Source organism: Amborella trichopoda, chromosome 3 (genome assembly GCF_054954075.1).
Source record: "Amborella trichopoda isolate Santa Cruz 75 chromosome 3, AtrichopodaSantaCruz75HAP2 v2.0, whole genome shotgun sequence".
NCBI lineage: Eukaryota > Viridiplantae > Streptophyta > Magnoliopsida > Amborellales > Amborellaceae > Amborella > Amborella trichopoda.
In genome coordinates, this window is record NC_142338.1 from 50,091,710 (window position 1) to 50,109,777 (window position 18,068).

The 18,068-nt window shown below is 36.5% G+C and overlaps 2 protein-coding genes across 5 annotated transcripts; one reads left to right on the top strand and one right to left on the bottom strand.

The window, feature by feature from the left end:
• On the top strand, positions 1-7,087 carry LOC18429129 (rac-like GTP-binding protein RAC2). The gene is made up of 7 exons (XM_006838421.4): positions 1-461; positions 857-944; positions 3,668-3,777; positions 4,240-4,303; positions 6,307-6,371; positions 6,606-6,671; positions 6,828-7,087. Exons 1-7 carry the CDS (start codon positions 363-365, stop codon positions 6,924-6,926), a joined length of 591 nt encoding a protein of 196 aa, XP_006838484.1. The 5' UTR covers positions 1-362; the 3' UTR covers positions 6,927-7,087.
• On the bottom strand, positions 6,210-17,953 carry UGLYAH (ureidoglycine aminohydrolase). Of its 4 annotated transcripts, XR_002280104.2 has the most exons (15): positions 17,858-17,953; positions 17,635-17,760; positions 16,977-17,064; positions 16,799-16,875; positions 16,102-16,141; positions 15,168-15,234; positions 14,525-14,610; positions 14,071-14,152; positions 13,897-13,953; positions 12,193-12,231; positions 11,841-11,911; positions 11,078-11,131; positions 10,874-10,959; positions 10,593-10,667; positions 9,766-10,433 (listed from the first exon to the last, which is right to left on the bottom strand). XR_002280104.2 is itself a non-coding variant. In XM_088861121.1 (14 exons), exons 1-13 carry the CDS (start codon positions 17,922-17,924, stop codon positions 10,890-10,892), a joined length of 924 nt encoding a protein of 307 aa, XP_088717247.1. In that variant the 5' UTR covers positions 17,925-17,953; the 3' UTR covers positions 6,210-6,480; positions 10,874-10,889. The 4 variants fall into 4 exon arrangements, 3 of the variants coding, with proteins under 3 accessions (XP_088717247.1, XP_088717246.1, XP_011621491.1); XM_088861121.1 differs by lacking the exons at positions 9,766-10,433; positions 10,593-10,667 and adding an exon at positions 6,210-6,480; XM_088861120.1 differs by lacking the exons at positions 9,766-10,433; positions 10,593-10,667 and adding an exon at positions 8,683-9,222.
• Positions 17,954-18,068: the final 115 nt, after the last annotated feature.

Consider the following 18,068-nt stretch of genomic DNA (forward strand, 5'->3'; position numbering starts at 1 on the left):
GTGATGCTAACCATCCATCTCTCTCTACACTTAAAATTAATAAACTCAATCATTCAACAGACTGGATGCACTTTTCCTTGTGCCTGTCTGACAGCTTAAAAGCCATCTCCACCACCTTCCCAAAAAGCAGAGGGAGGGACAAAAGCACTGCCTTCTTTCTCTCTCAACGCCTCTTTCATTCTCATTATAACTCTGCTCCCTCCCATAAACTAATAGTAAGAGAGAGCTGACAACTTCTGAGAGAGAGAGAGAGAGAGAGAGAGAGAGAGAGAGAGAGAGAGGTTTGCTCTGATATAGGTGTTGGGCAGTGGTGGTTTCTGGTTTTTTGTTGTTTGATTGAGTGTAAGTTCATGAAAAATTAGATGAGCACCTCCAAATTCATCAAGTGTGTGACTGTGGGAGACGGGGCGGTGGGCAAGACATGTCTCCTCATCTCCTACACCAGCAACACCTTCCCTACTGTAAGACCCTCTCTATCTCTCCCTCTAGCTAATTAATTAACTGGCTTCATCTATACGATCATCTATTTGTCTTGTGTATTCATCAAATAATAGAAGAAACATTTTTAGGAGAAAGAAGAAGTAACATTTTTAGGAGAAAGAAGAAGTAATATATATACCAAGTATTTTTATGAAATAGAATAGAGCTTTTTATTATGGAATTGTACACTATGTGACCATTTATTATTTTGTCCTCTCTTTCTATGCATCTACTATCTAATTTGTTTTTCTCTGACTATATTGAGGTCTGAGGATTCAATATAGAAATTCAAAGGCTGCACTCTAGTTGATTACCATAGAACAAATGGGTTTTTTCTTACACAGTAAAGTACCAAAAATTGTAATGGCTTGGGCAGGATTATGTGCCCACTGTGTTTGACAACTTCAGTGCAAATGTGGTGGTTGATGGCCAAACTGTCAATCTTGGTCTATGGGACACAGCAGGTATATTGTCTTCTTCTTCTCTCTTTTTCTAGACAACGTCCCCCTAACAATTTTTTTGATCGTCCCCCTAACACAGCAGGTATACTGAAATTCTTTTCTAAAATATGACTTCAATAGATTAGTAAAGGAATTTTTTTTTTTTTGAAGTGTTAGGAGCTAATTATGGTTATGCCTCAAACAATGAATGAGTTTGGTGCTAGCCCATGATAAAATTATAACCATCTCTTTTCTTTTTTTCCCAATTAATTATGCTTGTTTCTTAGGAGGTCACCCTCCTAGTGCTATTATTTCAACTAGCTTCATAGTTAGAATGGGATCCTAGTTATTCAGCCATTAATGAATGGATCCTTGTCAAAATAAGGTACCTAACTTTTCTGGTAGATTTGTCATTGCTCGTCAAATGCCTTTTTTTTTTTGTGAAAGGTTTCCTCTTTTGGTCATGTCATATAATTCCATGGTAGCTTTGCAATTTGTCACTCCTATGAATAATTAAAGAGAGTATTGTTTGAGAAGCCTTCTCATAAAAAAAAAACGCTTAAAGGTTCATCTTCACTGTAAGGTTGCCTCAACTTTGGTTCAACTTATGTCAGGGTTATTTAATGGTGATCAATTGTTGTTTTTTTATTTTATTTTTGAGATTTATCAAAATACACCTAAAATTCAAGTGCTTAGCATTTCACCCTTGTTGTAAATTGATAAAATTTCAAAATTCTTCTTGATATGTCATTTGATACGCTATTTGAAATTTGATCTAACGAAAGATGGACCCTTAGAATAGATAAAAAAAAACATGTATGAATGTTCACAACTTTTACTTTGGTCCCATAAATTTCTTTTGGGAAAATTGCACATGCCCCCCCCCCAATTTCTAGACAACGTCCCCTTAACAAATTTTTTGATCGTCACTTTTACCTCAAAAATACTTTCCTAGCAAATATCTCTCGTCAAAAAGGCATATTTTTTGAACCAAAATACCCTCGTCTGTACAAGCTCACGTCACATCCCCAACATGAGGTGCACTCGGTCTTACACTTCCAACTACCAGTCCGACATTGTGCTCTCTGCTGGCATAGTATGCACGTGGTTAGGCACATGGTGCCCTCGGTCCGGCAAATATTCAATGGGGTTTGGTAGAGATTTTAGTTCAGTTCTGCAGAAGGTGATATTGATTCGACACTCTTTTATCTCAGTACGACATATTTTTCATGCGTTCTGGCAAGGGTCCAACAGTGGTTTTAATGTACCGGTTTGACAATTTTTTACCACGGTCCGGCAGGTAACCTTTGATCATTGCGCATCTTATAGGGATGTAACGCGAGTTTGTACGGACAAGAGCATTTTGATTCAAATAAATATAACTTTTTGATTGGGGGTATTTGCTAAAAACAAAATATATTTTTAACTTTTCTCGGTATTTTAAATAAGAAGTCGGAATAGATAATATCCCTTTAATTATTTTCACACACAAAGGCATGCTTCCAATGATGATGTCTTCCTAACCGTATACTCCACTAAGAGCTCAAGCACTTCATGTGCACTCCTTAAATAGGGAACTCAAGCATTAATTGCACATTCCCAAAATAACCCAAAAAGAAAATAAAAATATAGTACCCTAGTGCACATCATATCTTTATCCCATAAGAGCGTGAGTTCCCTGTGTGTGCAAACATTAAATTATTATAAATATGTGTAAATAATGAGTTTGCATACATGAGACCATTTATCCACATTGTAAGGAGGTAACAATTATTTATGAGTATGTGTAAATAATGAGATTGCATACATGAGACCATTTACCTACAGTGTAAGGAGGTCACAATTATTTATGAGATTGTATACAATGAAACCATTTACTTTTAATACAAGATGGTCACAATTATTTAAAACCTTTGATACAAGTTGGTCACAATTACTTAAAACCATCCGATGTGACGTTTGAAAGCTTTGATGTGTCATAAAGTTTGAAAAATTTCTTTTGAAGTTTAAACTTGCTCGGTCAATGGAATAAGTGTAGCCAACAATTTCACATCCAATGGTCAAGATTAATGTCTTGCATTGTACTAAAGGTAACTGGTCTCGATCTATACTTTCCCATTATTTATAGGATGAGGTTTCTATAAGGTTTGGGTTTTATGAGAACAAAATAAAACTTCACCTTAAATCCTTGTCCAAAAACCACTTTCGGCAAAGGAAATCTCCATGATGGCAATAAAGTCAATTTCGAACACCGACAATAAAATCCAAAACTAAAAAAATAGTATAGATCTTGCGATTTTGTGAACATTTATTTTTAGGGGGAAATGGACAGTCAAGATAATTTGTCACAATAACCATATTTTTAGAGCTTGAAATCTTTTTTTGTTTCACAACTCTGGTGTTTAAGCCAAGATGGTCAATGTAAAATTTTTCTAACGCTTGAATTGTAATTTTCGATGAGTTATAAACTGAGGCTTTGCTTATTTTGATGGGGAAAATGGTTTGATAAGGCTGCAACCCTATCAAACCATTTTCCTTATTTATAATCTGGGTGTTCACAAAGTTACAAAAAAATATCTTTTGAATATTGATCTTGGTCAATGGAATAAATGCAAGCACCCAATTTCACATTTAATTGTAATCACCTTGTACCAAAAATAAATAATATTATTGTATACTTTTCCATAAAATATTAGTTTGAAAATTATGATTATTTGTGAGGTTCTAAAGTCTCTATTGAAAAGCAGGTCAAGAAGACTATAACAGGTTAAGGCCACTTAGTTACAGAGGGGCCGACGTCTTCCTTCTGGCTTTCTCTCTCATTAGCAGGCCCAGTTTTGAGAATATAGCTAAAAAGGTCACCCCATCACTCTCTCTCTCTTGGGTGCGGTTGGTATAGAGCCTGAGCTCTAAACAATCTAATCAGAGCCTACTTTCAAATAGTGCTGTGAAATGTGGTTTCAATACTGGAAATCTTTGTGACAGCCTTAAGATAGATTTTCATATTTATTTATAAAGTTTAAAGTTTCAAAAATAGTATAGATCGACAGATTTATGCAAACTTAAAAAAATTGACAATTAAAAAATGCATTACAAAATACGCTATTTTCAAAACTTAAAATCCATTTTTTTCTCATGTCCATGCATCTTGATATCGAGATGATCAATTTGAAGATACTTGGGCATCAAATCAACCTCTTCTAGTGAAATTTTTGAAGCTGGCTCAAATTGGATTGTTTAGGGCTTGTATAAACTTTTCCGGAGGTAGCCCTAATTCTCTCTCTCATTACTTATGGCTTCGTTTTTGTGGTGAAAGCAGTGGGTCCCTGAGCTGAGACACTATGCCCCATCCGTTCCCATAGTTCTTGTTGGCACAAAACTAGGTGATGTACTTTTCCTCCACCTTTCCTTTTCAAGTTAAGTTCTTCAATTAACTTATTAACATTGACCAATCATCCACCGCAATTTAGCGTGCCTTTAGGGCTATAAACGAGTTGGGTAGACCCTGATCCAGCTAGGTCCCAGCCAGTTGGACTTGGACCGGACTGATGATTTAAGGCTCGAACCTAGACCTGGACTCGGGTAGATGGAGCCACCAGGTTCACCCCTTTCACTCACACAACCACTTGGTTTGGGTTGGGCCAAGCCAAATCCGAATCTTGACCTAACCTTCATAGGTCATGGCTAGACTTGGACCTGGTCGGGTCTGGATGTGTTGGATCTAGGCTTGACAGACTGGGTCCAATTTCCAATTTTCCAGCTCAAACTTGGACCAAGGTAGGGTCGACTTGCCGGGTCGAAATATGTTTGGAGTCTGGATATATCGTTACTTAGTAATGGATTCAAGTACTTCAACTTTGGCTACTTTTCTACGATTTTTAAGAGATAGGATTATACCTTAGAAACAATGAAAATCCAGGGGTCTTTGGTATGCAAAGTAGCCTGGACCAGCCATTGCACAACCGAAGGGATTGGCTGGGTTGAAACCGGTAAGACTGGAAAGGCCTTATTTTTCCCCTAAAAATTGTTATTATAAAGAGAAATTTAATGCAAATATCGTCCTAAATCATTGTTATAATATTACATCTCATTTATCTATTTTATATGCATACTTTTTTTAAAAAAACTTTTATTCCAAAATTCCCACCACTTGGTATCTTCAAAGTACGAAGTTGCAAAACTATTTTATGAAGTCCTGGCCCTATATACAAATGCAAATTTGATTTTGGATCTTGAAAGTCTAATATTACATTTGACTTTATATATAAGGACCTTATTTTGGATATTCAAAATTTGAAGTCAACTAGGACTTCGAATATTGAAATGACTTTGTATATAGGTAATCAAAAGTAATAAAATGACTTTGTCACTGATCTAGAATATTCAAAGTGGTGACAATTTAGGAATAAAAAATTAAAAAGGGGTACATGTGTAAAATTTAAAAATTGGCTGTAGTCCTTTTAGATAATGCTAATTTGGAGGGATATTAGCATAAACTTCTCTATCAAAAAGTAAGAGAATGAAAAAAAATAAAATAATAAAGAAGGAAAAAATTAAGTAACAAACATGTATATAAAAGAAGAGGAAATTAGGTTTTGATTTTGCAACTTTGGTGATGACAGTTTGCGAGCTCAAAAGTAGTGGATTATGATTTTGAATCTAAAAAAATATTACAATTTTTAAACTTCTAAAGGAGTGGATTCAAATTTCTAATCCAATATGATGTATGCCAAATCAGAGATGGAGTAAAAATAAACAGAGAAGGATAATTGAAAAAAAAGAAGAGTAGCATTAGGAAATGGAGTAGAAAGAGAAAGAAGGTACGGTTTCCGCAAGCTTATGAAATGGGGAAAAGATAGGGGAATTTAGCCAAGAAATCTAAAATTGTTGGGTCATGAGTTACGAGCAAAGAAAGGTACAGTTTCAGTGAGCAGATTTTGTCTAAAAATAAGATCAAATTACAAATATGGTAGGCGTGTAGGAGGGAGTAAAATAGAGAAGCAAAAATCCAATTGAAAGATTGTGCCAAATCTATGCTGAAAAGTCCAAATTATGGGTCAGGTCATAAAAGTGACAAAATCAATAATCCGTTCTATCAAATTTTTGGTTTGATGATCCGATCCAAATAGATGGGAAAATGCTTTGATGATGATGATCTGACCACACCAGCCACATGGCTGGTCGGCAGTTCTCTTGTTTGGACCAAGGTCTTCTCTTGATAGCACTAATCCAAACCAGGAACATCAGAGAGAGAGAGAGAGAGAGAGAGAGAGAGAGAGAGAGAGAGAATGGTGCAGTTTCCTCCTTTTTACATTTTACAGCGTAAAGCCAGTTCATTTACTAAGATAACAAGACATTTAGTATGACACTCCGGCAATTGTTACAGATTTAAGGGACGACAAACAGTTCTTGTTCGATCATCCCGGTGCAACTACCATATCAACTGCACAGGTACTTCTTCCTCTTTCTGCGGTGATCTTGTATGTTTGGTTGTCTTTCTAATAGCAGTTTAGCTCATGATACTATTACTTTTCTTAAACTTCAGCTCGTTTGTGATATTCTGATGCGTACAAAAAAGAAGAAAAAAAAAAAAAAGAAGAAAATTTTAGCCAACTTCCAATTGCAAATAGGACATGAAATTTGAATTCAAAATTTGGTGGCTAATATTCAATTCTTTATTTTTAGGGTGAAGAACTGAAGAAGCAAATTGGTGCTTCAGCCTATGTGGAGTGTAGCTCCAAAACACAGCAGGTGATATTCCATGCCTGAGTTACATGAATACTTACTCAATTTTATTCTACTTCATTTAAATCGTTCTTGATGATTTGAGCTTCCTTTTAGAGGAGTGTTTCTATTTTTCCGAAAATGGGCTTTCTTTAACAAGAGCTGCATTGGATTATGATGCAGAATGTGAAGAGTGTTTTCGACGCTGCGATTAAGGTGGTACTTCAGCCACCCAACCCAAAGAAAGAGAGGAAAAGGAGGAAGATTTGCTACATTCTCTGATCCACCTCCTAATTTGCTAAGTGAATACAAACAAAATGAAGTGAAACAGTGGTTTCTGAGATTGTGTTCTATGATTTCATTCATTCGGTATTTCAATGTGTCTGACATCTGGCTTTCTCAAGTTTTTGTACTCAATAAAACATGTCTGTCTTTGTATTTAATCGGCTTTTTGAAGAGGATTCCATAACAAGTCTTATTTATAACCATCTTTCTAATTTTCTTTCCTCCAAGTAAGCTGAGCATAAACCCCATACTCGTTAACTTTGCTAAAAGAAAGTGCAGTATATTAGATTTTAATAATGACTTGATTAAAAGCCAAAACCAGCTTGGAGGTATTAACTCTCTGGTTTAGCCAAACGAAAAATAGAAAAGACTCTCTCTCTCTCTCTCAGTAAACCCACAAGCGTCTCTCTCTCCACTCTTCGTTCTAACAAATGAAATGAATAATCCATAACAAAGAAACCATATCTAAAGTAATAGAGTGAAGACAAAAGTCAGAACCAATAGGCAACCACCAAACAGCAAATTTCAATAATTCATAAAGAAAAAAAACTCATCTTATGGCTATCTGATAAGCTTGCAATTCCATAAAAAAAGACCTATACAGCTGAATTATCAGTCTAAACAACTTGCAAAACCCAAGTTATAAGCCCCCAAATCGCAAAGAAATAAACCATCGATCCATCATCTGCTCCCTCAAATAAAAAATCCACTCTACCCAATTCTTCCTCCAACTTTTGGCCATCCTCTGCCAACCTATTAATGAGTCATGCGTCTAAAAGAAAATCCCAATTTTTTGCTGGAAATCGTCTAATGTTTTGTATTCCAGCCACTATTTCTGAAATTCAGCAAGAGATTTGCAGCTACTAAGCTATAGTGGTGAATTAGAGGGGTTAACAGAGGTTTGGAGCAACAGTAAATAAGGGAATTTACCATCAGAGAAACCTCCAAAAAAAAAATAGAGTTTTTCTCAGTCATAGAGGATGATGAAGCTGTCTATCTATATACAGTAGTACTAGAGAGGGTGGAGAAAGCAGAGACTCTGTGTTTTCTTAGGGTGGAATGACAGAGAAATTTCTAGAGCGGTATTTCCTACGAATGAAGGGCGTCTTAGGAAGTAAATGCCAGAAAATCAGGCCTGGAGGTTTTCTGATTGAAAGGTTTGAATTGGGAATTTTTGATGCGCCAAAAAAAACTCAGGAATATTTATGCAAGAAAGTTACTGGTTGGGAGTCCTATGGAAACTTCGCAAGAAAGGATATAAATAATCCAAATAACTAATATATAAATGTAGTACATTGGATGGGTACGTCAGATAGATAACCGAATACAAATGTTAACGTATTGTAAAGGGTAGAACATACAATAGGTTATAATAAACTCATGCCTCCTTCGCAATTGAAACACAAAATGGTTTGGGAGTTGTGACAAATCAAACCATGTTATAAAGCGGGTCAATGAGGAAGCCAAGTGTTGGTTCCATGCGTACAATTTGCATGGACCAAGGTCATGCATTTTGGATCTAGTGGGTCATTAGGTGATACCTGATGTTGCGTTTGCAGGAGGGGTGAAACAGGAAAATAAGAAATGCGCAAGAAGTGAGAAATCAATGCGCAAGAAGTGAAAATGAGCAGGAACCAATGCCCAAGAAAAATACTTAAGAATCAAAGAAGAAGAGATAACACAAGAATCAATGCATTAGAAAATATATGCTAATATCAATGTACGAGACGAAATGGGAAGACTATAGCATCTGTTTTAGATGCAAATTTTAATGGTAATTTCTCAAAATAATATTTTCCCCCTATTTGAGATGAATGTCAGTGTACATAAAGGCTTGAGGTAAAATTATCTTCGGGATACAATGAAGTAGATGAACATCTAACTTTTACTTGTTCCATGTACAAGACAGTAAAAACAGAAAGAGCTGGAGGATTGCCTCTTATCTTTAGGAGGAAAACAAATTTCAGAAAGTGACAATTTGATTCCATACAGAATGAGTGATTTGTTGCCCTTGCATAGATAATACCAAAAATCAGCACACGGTCCAGAAAGATGAGTGATGTACAAAAGCAAGGGCTAAGGGCCGCGATGCTATCACACAAAGTGAACGCATGCGCATCGCATACTCCACATAAGGTTGCCTCTTTCCTTGGTGCTGGTACCATAAAGGTAGACCAAGTTTCTCTATGTATGCTCGACTCCCTCGTTTTAAGTGGCCAATGTTGGATCATAAACCCAATTTTCTATCTAGAACAAGAATGTAGCTTTTATAAAATCATATTATGTATAGTACCTGTAAGTTTTATTAGTTTTAGATACATCAAAGTAATTCATTAGCAGCAGCACAAATTAGCAAGTTGTTGGTCCAAGGGTACGAAAAAGCAATTAAAAGATAGGATGTTACAACGAGGAGTCACATAGACGACATAGAAAGGGACAATGATCTCAAATATGTTGCTTCAGCCTATTTATGTTTAGAGGCTCTTGATTGAATGGTGGCTATATAAAACATTGGGGCAGGGTTCATGCGCATAAGTGACAGAGACTACGAAATCTATATACTTAAATACTAGCCGTACTGGTATCCAAATTATATGTGGCTAATGCGTTCTAGAAAAGCAGGAGTCTAACTGCTAAGCACAAAGATAATTATCTGTAGTAAAAGCTGTTAACTGCAGTGGAAGTTGATTCAAGTAAAAACCGTGGTGAGAACAGTTAGCTGTTGTATATAACTGTTAAACTTGGTGAAAACTGGATTTAAGTTAAACTTGGTGAAAACTGGATTTAAGTCTTTAACTATGGTGAAAACAGTTACTGCAGTATGAACAGTTAACCGTAGTGAAAAATCAAGTGTTAACTGATGGGAACATAGTTAACTGCAGTAAGATTGCATAAAACAATACAACTGAGCATGAAGCTCTGAGAGTAACCATGGTGAGACCTCATTCAACTGCGGTGAGATTTCCAGCAAGGTGGAAAAACTGTTAAGTCTTGAACAAGACAAACTCTAAAGCAGAAAAATAAAAAAATAGACAAAACTGTGCTCAACTCGAACTTGGGGACAATCGTCTCGCTGTCTTCAAGGTATTCAAAGCCCCTACTGGGATTTCCAAGATGCAATAGGCTGTGGTGATGATACCCCCAAGATACATCAATCCCATTGAAGCATTGTTTAATCACTCACTAGTTTGTAAGCACAGCAGACCACCTAGAAACACTGTACCAAACTTCTATGACGGCCTCGATTGGACCTCAAATGGCAAAAAACATTCAAGAAAAAATTGGCTTAATAGTAGATAAGGTCTCTACAAAATTTAGCAAATATGAAAAATGAAATTACCTTCTCTCACTACAATTGAGATTTCTATGGACCATCCAAGAGGCGATGATGTCTTATATGACATCTACGGGCTATAAAAGAGGTGGACTATGATTGGCCATCAAGGAGGTGGGAGAATATAAGCCAATAAAGTGGTACACACCATCGGCCAACAAAGAGGTGCGCTGGTATAAAAAATAACCCACATGTAATAGCACATGACGAAAAAGTGTATTGGTTTTAAACTGCCCGCAATAATACCAGTAATGATACCAATTGTTCTAGTAAGAAATTAACCCAAACAAATAAAAAAAAGACCGTATCTTTATTGTAGACAAGAATACCATATGGCTCATACTCCATATTTGAGATGGGTTTCAAGAGAACTGCTGCCTTAAACCTTGCTTTCCAGTCAACATCTGTTGTAGGTGGAATCAGAATTAAAATTTAGCAAATGGCCTCTATATTTCTGAATAGTATGCATGTAAATAACATCTACAGGGAGTTTTTGGGGAATACTTATATAGGAAGACGAGTATTCGGTCTGTGTACATGACAATAAAAGATGCAATTTCAAGCTTGGTAACTCATCAAAATGTCATAGTTTAACAGCCACAGTACATACCACATACATGAATGCATTACAATGGGTTCCTGTTAACATCCTTGTATAGCAGATAGCGTGACCGACATTTGCCAAGGGCAGCATACCTGCACGGTATTAACAACATGATGATTAGTTCTTTTTTGTTTTGATTAGCTACTATCAGGAAACATTAAAATCATGAGAATGAGGGGGTGACTTTCAAATGGTGAATCTCAGTCTTACCATTGAGGTACAAATGGTGCCATCCATATGACATCACCGGATTGAACTGGGTACCTGTTTTACAAGGAAAAAAAAGGGAAAAAAAAAAAGAAAAAGAAAAAAAAAGCACTAGTTGACATTTAAACAAAAAATACTGGTATTATTCTAAATAAAAAATGAACAAGAAGTTCAAAGGGAAACGCAATGCACTGAATGTGTTAAAAAAGATAAAAAATGACCTCCATATAAATACGATAGACATGAAGCCGAAGTACGGTTTGCATGGAACTCGAAACTTTCCAATTTTAAGGGAATTATTCTTTAGTTGACCCAAATATTCCTCCAGTTCTCTATTTGGTCTTATAAGTATTGAGGAACACATTTGCAATGAAATTGGGTTTGCAGTTTCAGATTTTCATATTTCCCTCTGCAAGGATCCACTAGATCTCAAAGGAATAGTTGTTACTTAGCAAAAACAATCAGATTGCATCTTTTATCCACATTGCGATATCAGATGCTAACCCAGGCAGCACAAATCTGAACTTCCACAAAAGATCCAATCCAACTTCCATCCCCCGCGGGGGTGGGGGGATTGTCTGAGATGCTTAATTCTCATGGTAAGTGAGAGAGACTCTCTAACCATCAAACATCGTGTTATACATCCAGTATGAGAACTACAAAGTGTGGAATCCCCAGTACACCTCAGGCAAATGGAGCACTAGATAGACACCAGGGGCACAAAAAGTAAACACATAACCCTGAAAAGAAAACGAATATGTTTTACCAGCTGTCACCCAAGCGATATATCCCTTGTCCTTCTAAAAGCAGTAAACCATGCTGATTATAGTGAACCTCCTGATCCAAATAAAAAATCTTACAAATCATTATATTCACTTCTCCCAACCAAAAGCCAGGCGGGTCTAATACCAACAGTATCCCAAATAGAAATGAATAAGAAAAAGATGGAAAATCACAGAAGCAGTTTATCATATGAATTTCCTTTGTGAAATCAGGGGAGGAAACAGATAGCCATAAAGAGGTTATGCTAAATTTCAAGACATCACATTACCAAGAGATAAATGGGCTAAAACTTCTGATAGAAGAGTAGCCATACAAAGATATCAAATCCTACTGACCTTCACATTGAGATATTCTCCAGGGTTGAAATCCATGATCTGCACCATCACAGCATCTTTGCATAAGAAACCCCTCTTTTTTTTTTAGTTTTTTTTTTAAATTTTTGAATAAGACCTTAAGAAACCTGCAAAAAAGAAAGGAAAAGTATATTGCGTGCCACGGGATGCAATTCTACATTAGCATTCCTTGACGCATCAAACATCCATCCTAAGGATGGGTGTAAAAAGATGGTACCCACAGAAAATTAAAATGGCCAGTCTAAAATTACTCTTCAAAATATCATTTGTTCAGGGCATGTTTGGTTCGACTTAACTACATGAGGGAATTCTTTAATGTGAAAATATTTCCCAAGAATTAGTTGTAGGAATATTTTCACACCAATTAGTTGCCAATTGGTGTGAAAAGATGCGTTAGGACTAATTGTGAAAATATTCCCACACCTAACCACATGAAGGAATTCTTTAAGGTGAAATATTCCCAGGAAATACTTTCACGTGAAACAAACGTGCCCTTAATTTTTAAAATTTATTTTCTTTTACATATTAATGATCCCCATGTTAGAGATTATTTATTTGTAAAAAATAGGGTTCAAAATCCATCTAAAAAATAAATCATGGACAGAGGGCGAATATCTACAAATGAGACATCCGACTCATAAAAGCCATTTCCAAAAAAAAAACGAAATTTTTATATAAGTGCAAGGGTCTAAACAATCAAATTAGGGAACACCTCAAAAATTTCACTAGAAGAGGTTGTTTTGATGCCCAAAGATCCTCAAATTGATCATCTCGACCTCAAGATGCAAGGACATGAGAAAGAAATGGATTTTAAGTTTTGGAAATAGTGCATCTTTTAATGCATTTTTGGACCATCAATTTTTAGGATTTTCAAGTTTTCATATATCTGCTCAATTTATTTTTGAAGCTTTAAATTTTATAATTAGAGACGAAAATATATTTTAAGGCTATCACAAAGATTTCCAGTATTGAAACCACATTTGTCGACACTATTTGAAGGTGCGCTTTATTTTGATTGTTTAGAGCCTCGGCTTTATACAAACCGTACCCAAAAGAAAAAGGCAATGAGGTAGCCGGGTCAAAAATATTCACTCATGAAAGTAAAACTTATGATATACAGATCACTACTTCGCTGTGTCTATATGGCAATCAGGCTTATCAATCACATGATAGAAAGTCAGGGCCACGCTATCCACCATACAGTTTACTGATCTCCATGAATTTCTGACAAGGTACGAATTCACACTATATAATTTGACATTTAGTATACAACAGAAAAGAAAAGAAATGGCAATACTCTATGCAAACACTTGGGAAGGTGAGGACCATGACAGGAATTTCTTATTAATTATAAAGAAATATTTAAGGATATAATACTATATATACAAAATATATACTTCTAGGTTTTGTTTAGGAAGGGGTCAGAATCCATTGTTTAGCAAATTGATCGCATCATGTTGGTGGTCAACACTCAACACTAATGGCCCTCTCTTTTACCCCTTTTACATTAGCACAATCATGCAAAATGCGGCCAATATGAGGTGTGTCGAGCATTGCCGCTAATCCATTGCCTTGCTCAACTATGCCGCTTGCAAGCAAAGCCTTAAGGACACAGAATCTTTAGGACTGAACTGAACATGATATAAGGCAACTAAGAAAGCCGATATTGTCAAAAGAACAACTCACATGAATGTTAAAATCATATGAGATGGAAGTTGGGAGCAGTTTCCTTATTTGAAAAACCTGAAAGCAATCAAAGAGCAACTCCACAAGCATTACACACAGTAGCATAGAGCAATACTCAGCAAGCCACTTATGAAGTCTAGTACAAACATAAACACCGCAATACTCAGTGTGTACCTCTCCACTAGTTTCCAGAAGTGGCTGCGCATCTGTTGAACCAATAATAAGTTCAACAAAATGATTCTCCAAAGCATGGTACCTAAGTTAGCATGAGAAAAATATCAATGGAACCTTAAATGAAAAAAGCTAGAGAAACAGGAGGAATCACAGTCAAAACAGAACGCTAAATTTTCCATGTAGATAAGATGAACAATTTAAGGACTTTCCTAAGATGCCCTTTACAAAGGCCACCAAGAGAATTAAAAAAGCCAGTAGAGGTGTGGAATGATTACAAGCCATAAGCAAAGCTTCAAAGTTCAAACTCAATCTAGACTTCAAAGTACAGAATCTACAAAATGCGCGGAATTACTTAGCCTGAAGTATCTGCCAGAATGATTCACAAGCAACAACTCAAACGAATAACTCTGAGCGAAAAAAGCATTACAACAGAGCAAGGAAAAGGAGAGAAAACCTTCGCTCAATCACAACAAGTGTGGCAGATGAATCACACTTAAGAATGTGCTTGAAATTGCTTGGTAAATATGCATAAGAATCCACCTACAATTCAATCAAATTTGAGTATTAAACTCCATCTTGTCCAGCAGATTTGATGAGAAAAAAAAGAGTAACTTATAGGCACCCAAGGAATTGGATACAAAAAACTGTTGCAGGCATTTTAAACATGCATTTTCAGAAGAACATTGAAAAATACCACCATTTTTTTTAATGTTAATTTGGGACCTGGTGAGAATGGAACTCTAGACATCATGTTGTGGTACCCATCACCCTGACCACCTCTGTACCCATCACCCTGACCACCTCTGGCTAGAGCCCATTCTCGATATGCCACCATGTGATGAACAAAATTAACCAATGAAAAAGATAAGAAAATTTCGCAAAAAGGCTGCCACAATATTGAACTTGTTAAATTGGAGACTAGAACTCGTTTGATATCTGTAGTGCTGATGAATTGATCAGATAAGACATAATCAAAATAATGGACTGGTGAAAAGAATGAAACATCAACATTAGTGAATACATAAATCATAAGCCAGATGAGGAAGCTTATCTGTGCAAGAGACAAATACAGTAGAAACTAGAGAGAAATATCTTACAATTAATTTATGATCAGTCCCAGAAGCATTTGTTAGAATAACAGTGCCTTGAACTACAAAAAAGAACCTGGAACATCATCCAAAAAATAAACAATACAGACAGAAGTTAGACGAATTTGAAGAAAGAGTCCTTAGACAACTTCAGAAACATCACAGGTACAAATAAGAAGATTTTTTTGCCTAGAAATAAGATGATCGGTTAGGCCTTGCAAATCCCTGGAAAATGAGATAAGGAAAAGGAAGAAACAGGAAATACAAGTCTGGGAATATGCATGAGACATTAGAGAACAACAATAAAGAGGATATAATATGGATGTGGAAGGGGTGTGCAGAGAGGGAAAACTGGATGTTTCAGAATGGACAAAGCACCATTTAAAGCTCTATTGCCATTCCAATCTAAGGCCCTGCTTGGACGTCTTGGTAATCATATCAAAGGGATACCTGCAGTTGCCTTTGTGGGCAATCGTGAAAGAAAGTAGTCTTCAATGGTCATAATCATGTGGAAGACTATCCACTTTTTTGAGGATAGAAAAAAGAGAGTTTTTTTCTCTTGTAGTCAAAGGGATTTTTCGGTTGCATTTTCCTGAGAAGTGGGGTTCCACAAGTTAAGTAGCAATGTCAATAGTGGTGTGCCAGTTCATTAGAAAGTGTAAGGGAGATTTATGTCTATGGCTCTAAACCTGTGTTCCCAAACGGGGGCCTAAAACTTGAGAACCTTGTGCTATATTGGCAGCATTGGATTCTATTATCTGGAAAACTAAAAGAGCAAAGAATCATTCTTGCAATATCAGACCCCCTACATAATAATTTCCAATGATATTTACAAATCAAGTAATTCCAAATGAGATTCATAATTAATAACACCAAGTCTGCCAGTTCGAAATATATGAATAGGCTCACAATCATTTTAGATACAAATGTAACAAGCATCCACCTTTCAACATCTTCAGGAGGCAGCGCCGAACTCGAATTGTCTGAAAAAATCAGCAACATCAGTTATTACCTTCAAGAAGACTGAAGAAAAAACTTTTCAGGAATATAAAAATGCAGACAGTGTTACTGCTACTGGGGCTAGACATTCTTTATAGCTAAGAAATTCTAAAGACAGTTGCTCCAAAACTTATATTTCTGGGAATAACAAAATGGTAGGCACACAAGCAATATCACATATTATCATAGGGGCACTCCATTGTCAACATCAGTACATAAACTTGACCATCCCAAACGCCCCCCCTCCTTTTCTTTACTATAACATTTAGGGAATCCTGTTTTTCATAAGGATATATTTAAAAGGATTCGATTCCAAGATTCATGTCCCCATAAAGCCACCATTCAGAATTTAAACTCCACTTGAGAATGCATTTGCAACAACCCAAGTCAAATTCACGTCCAGCGAGACTATAATACGATGGTTGAAGGGCCAACCGATCTACATGGTCTTGAGATGAGCACCAAATCTAATGTACAGTTCCTATTAAATGAAACAATCGTTTGTGATTAAAAAAGCATGACCACTGCTTAGAACACTTGGTGCCATGTTAATGTCTCAAATCTAAACCTTAATTGATTCTTATTTGCACAACCTTGATTGGTATGAATGTTTGTTATGTAAGAATGAAAGAGAATTTGACCTTGCATCTTTGCCAAATACATCACGAAGTGTGCACCCATTGCTGGAGTAATTAAGTATGCTCCTAATGTATTTACCCTGAAAAGACCAATAAAAAAAAGGATCACTTAAAAAAAAGAAAGAAAAGCCAGCAACATATACACAAGCAGCTTACATTGACTAGTAATAGAAACAAATACCAATCAGGTAGAGGGCTAAAGACATGGCTTTCTGGTGTAATTAAGGCGTGATCCCTTTTATATAGGCTACGTGTGAAGCCTGGTAAGTCTGCCGTGAAAATCAAAGAGAACAAGCTTAATCACATGTAATTTAGAACTAAATTGGAAAACAAAAGCAACAGAAGAAAGTATGGTCCTAATTATAACATTTTCCTTCTTCACAAGACAAAAAAGGAGAACCATGGCTGGAAAATACAGAGGAACAGCAATAAAAGGGTAACAAGCATGCACTATGATCAAACCCAAATATTATATAAAATAGTTCCGATCACAATTAGCAATTGTTTCAAGACCATAATCCCAAAAGTATAGAACTGGCATGCATTCAAACTTAGAACATAACACTTATCACGAACAAGGGGTGACTTCCTACTAAAACAAAGTTACTGTTACCATATTTGGTGAGTTCACATCAGAGAAACTTTCACCTCGAAGGAGACTTGAACCCTACCGTTAATGGTGATGGGGAAGGTTACGGTAATACAAATGCAACAGTAAAGCTAGCAGTGAAGAAATACCTGTTCAGAACTATGAGAGAGAGAGAGAGAGAGAGAGAGAGAGAGAGAGAGAGAGAGAGAGAGAGAGAGAGAGAGAGAGAGAGAGAGAGAGAGAGAGAGACCTTGAAGATGGTGAGGGGAAAGAGTAGGATTGGTGACTTTGGCATAGATAGAATCTCCATCGCAAGAGGTAAACTCTGGTGTTACTGAGCACAATCCTTCTTCTCCGCATACCGATTTCAGGGCACCTGGGTAACACTGCCATTATCTCTCGATATCAACGAAAATACAGCAACAGAGAGAGAGAGAGAGAGAGAGAGAAGGGTTTACATTTATTGCACATACCGAAAGGGTGGAGGAGAAGGGCGAAGATATAGGCAACGAGAGATGGGCAAAGACTCTGCATTTGCATTTGGTCGTTTGTCAGCTGACCCCCTGCACACTCACCACTCAGGAGGGGAGACAGTTTAACGTGGGAGAGAGACTCTTATAATTGCGCAATGGAAAAAGTTTACATAAGGATGCATGCATCCTTACAATGTAGAACTAGGGACGC

What these genes read in the sequence shown, in the direction of transcription:
- UGLYAH (XM_088861121.1), bottom strand. Translation starts at nt 17,924, where the DNA reads ATGCAAATGCAGAGTCTTTGCCCATCTCTCGTTGCCTATATCTTCGCC. An exon ending in CCTCCTGAAGATGTTGAAAG is followed by an intron (nt 15,235 to 16,101) that starts GTGGATGCTTGT and finishes ATGATGTTCCAG; the next exon opens with GTTCTTTTTTGTAGTTCAAG. An exon ending in TATCGCTTGGGTGACAGCTG is followed by an intron (nt 11,132 to 11,840) that starts GTAAAACATATT and finishes CTTGTAAAACAG; the next exon opens with GTACCCAGTTCAATCCGGTG.
- LOC18429129 (XM_006838421.4), top strand. Translation starts at nt 363, where the DNA reads ATGAGCACCTCCAAATTCATCAAGTGTGTGACTGTGGGAGACGGGGCG. An exon ending in TGGTCTATGGGACACAGCAG is followed by an intron (nt 945 to 3,667) that starts GTATATTGTCTT and finishes ATTGAAAAGCAG; the next exon opens with GTCAAGAAGACTATAACAGG. An exon ending in TTGAGAATATAGCTAAAAAG is followed by an intron (nt 3,778 to 4,239) that starts GTCACCCCATCA and finishes TGGTGAAAGCAG; the next exon opens with TGGGTCCCTGAGCTGAGACA.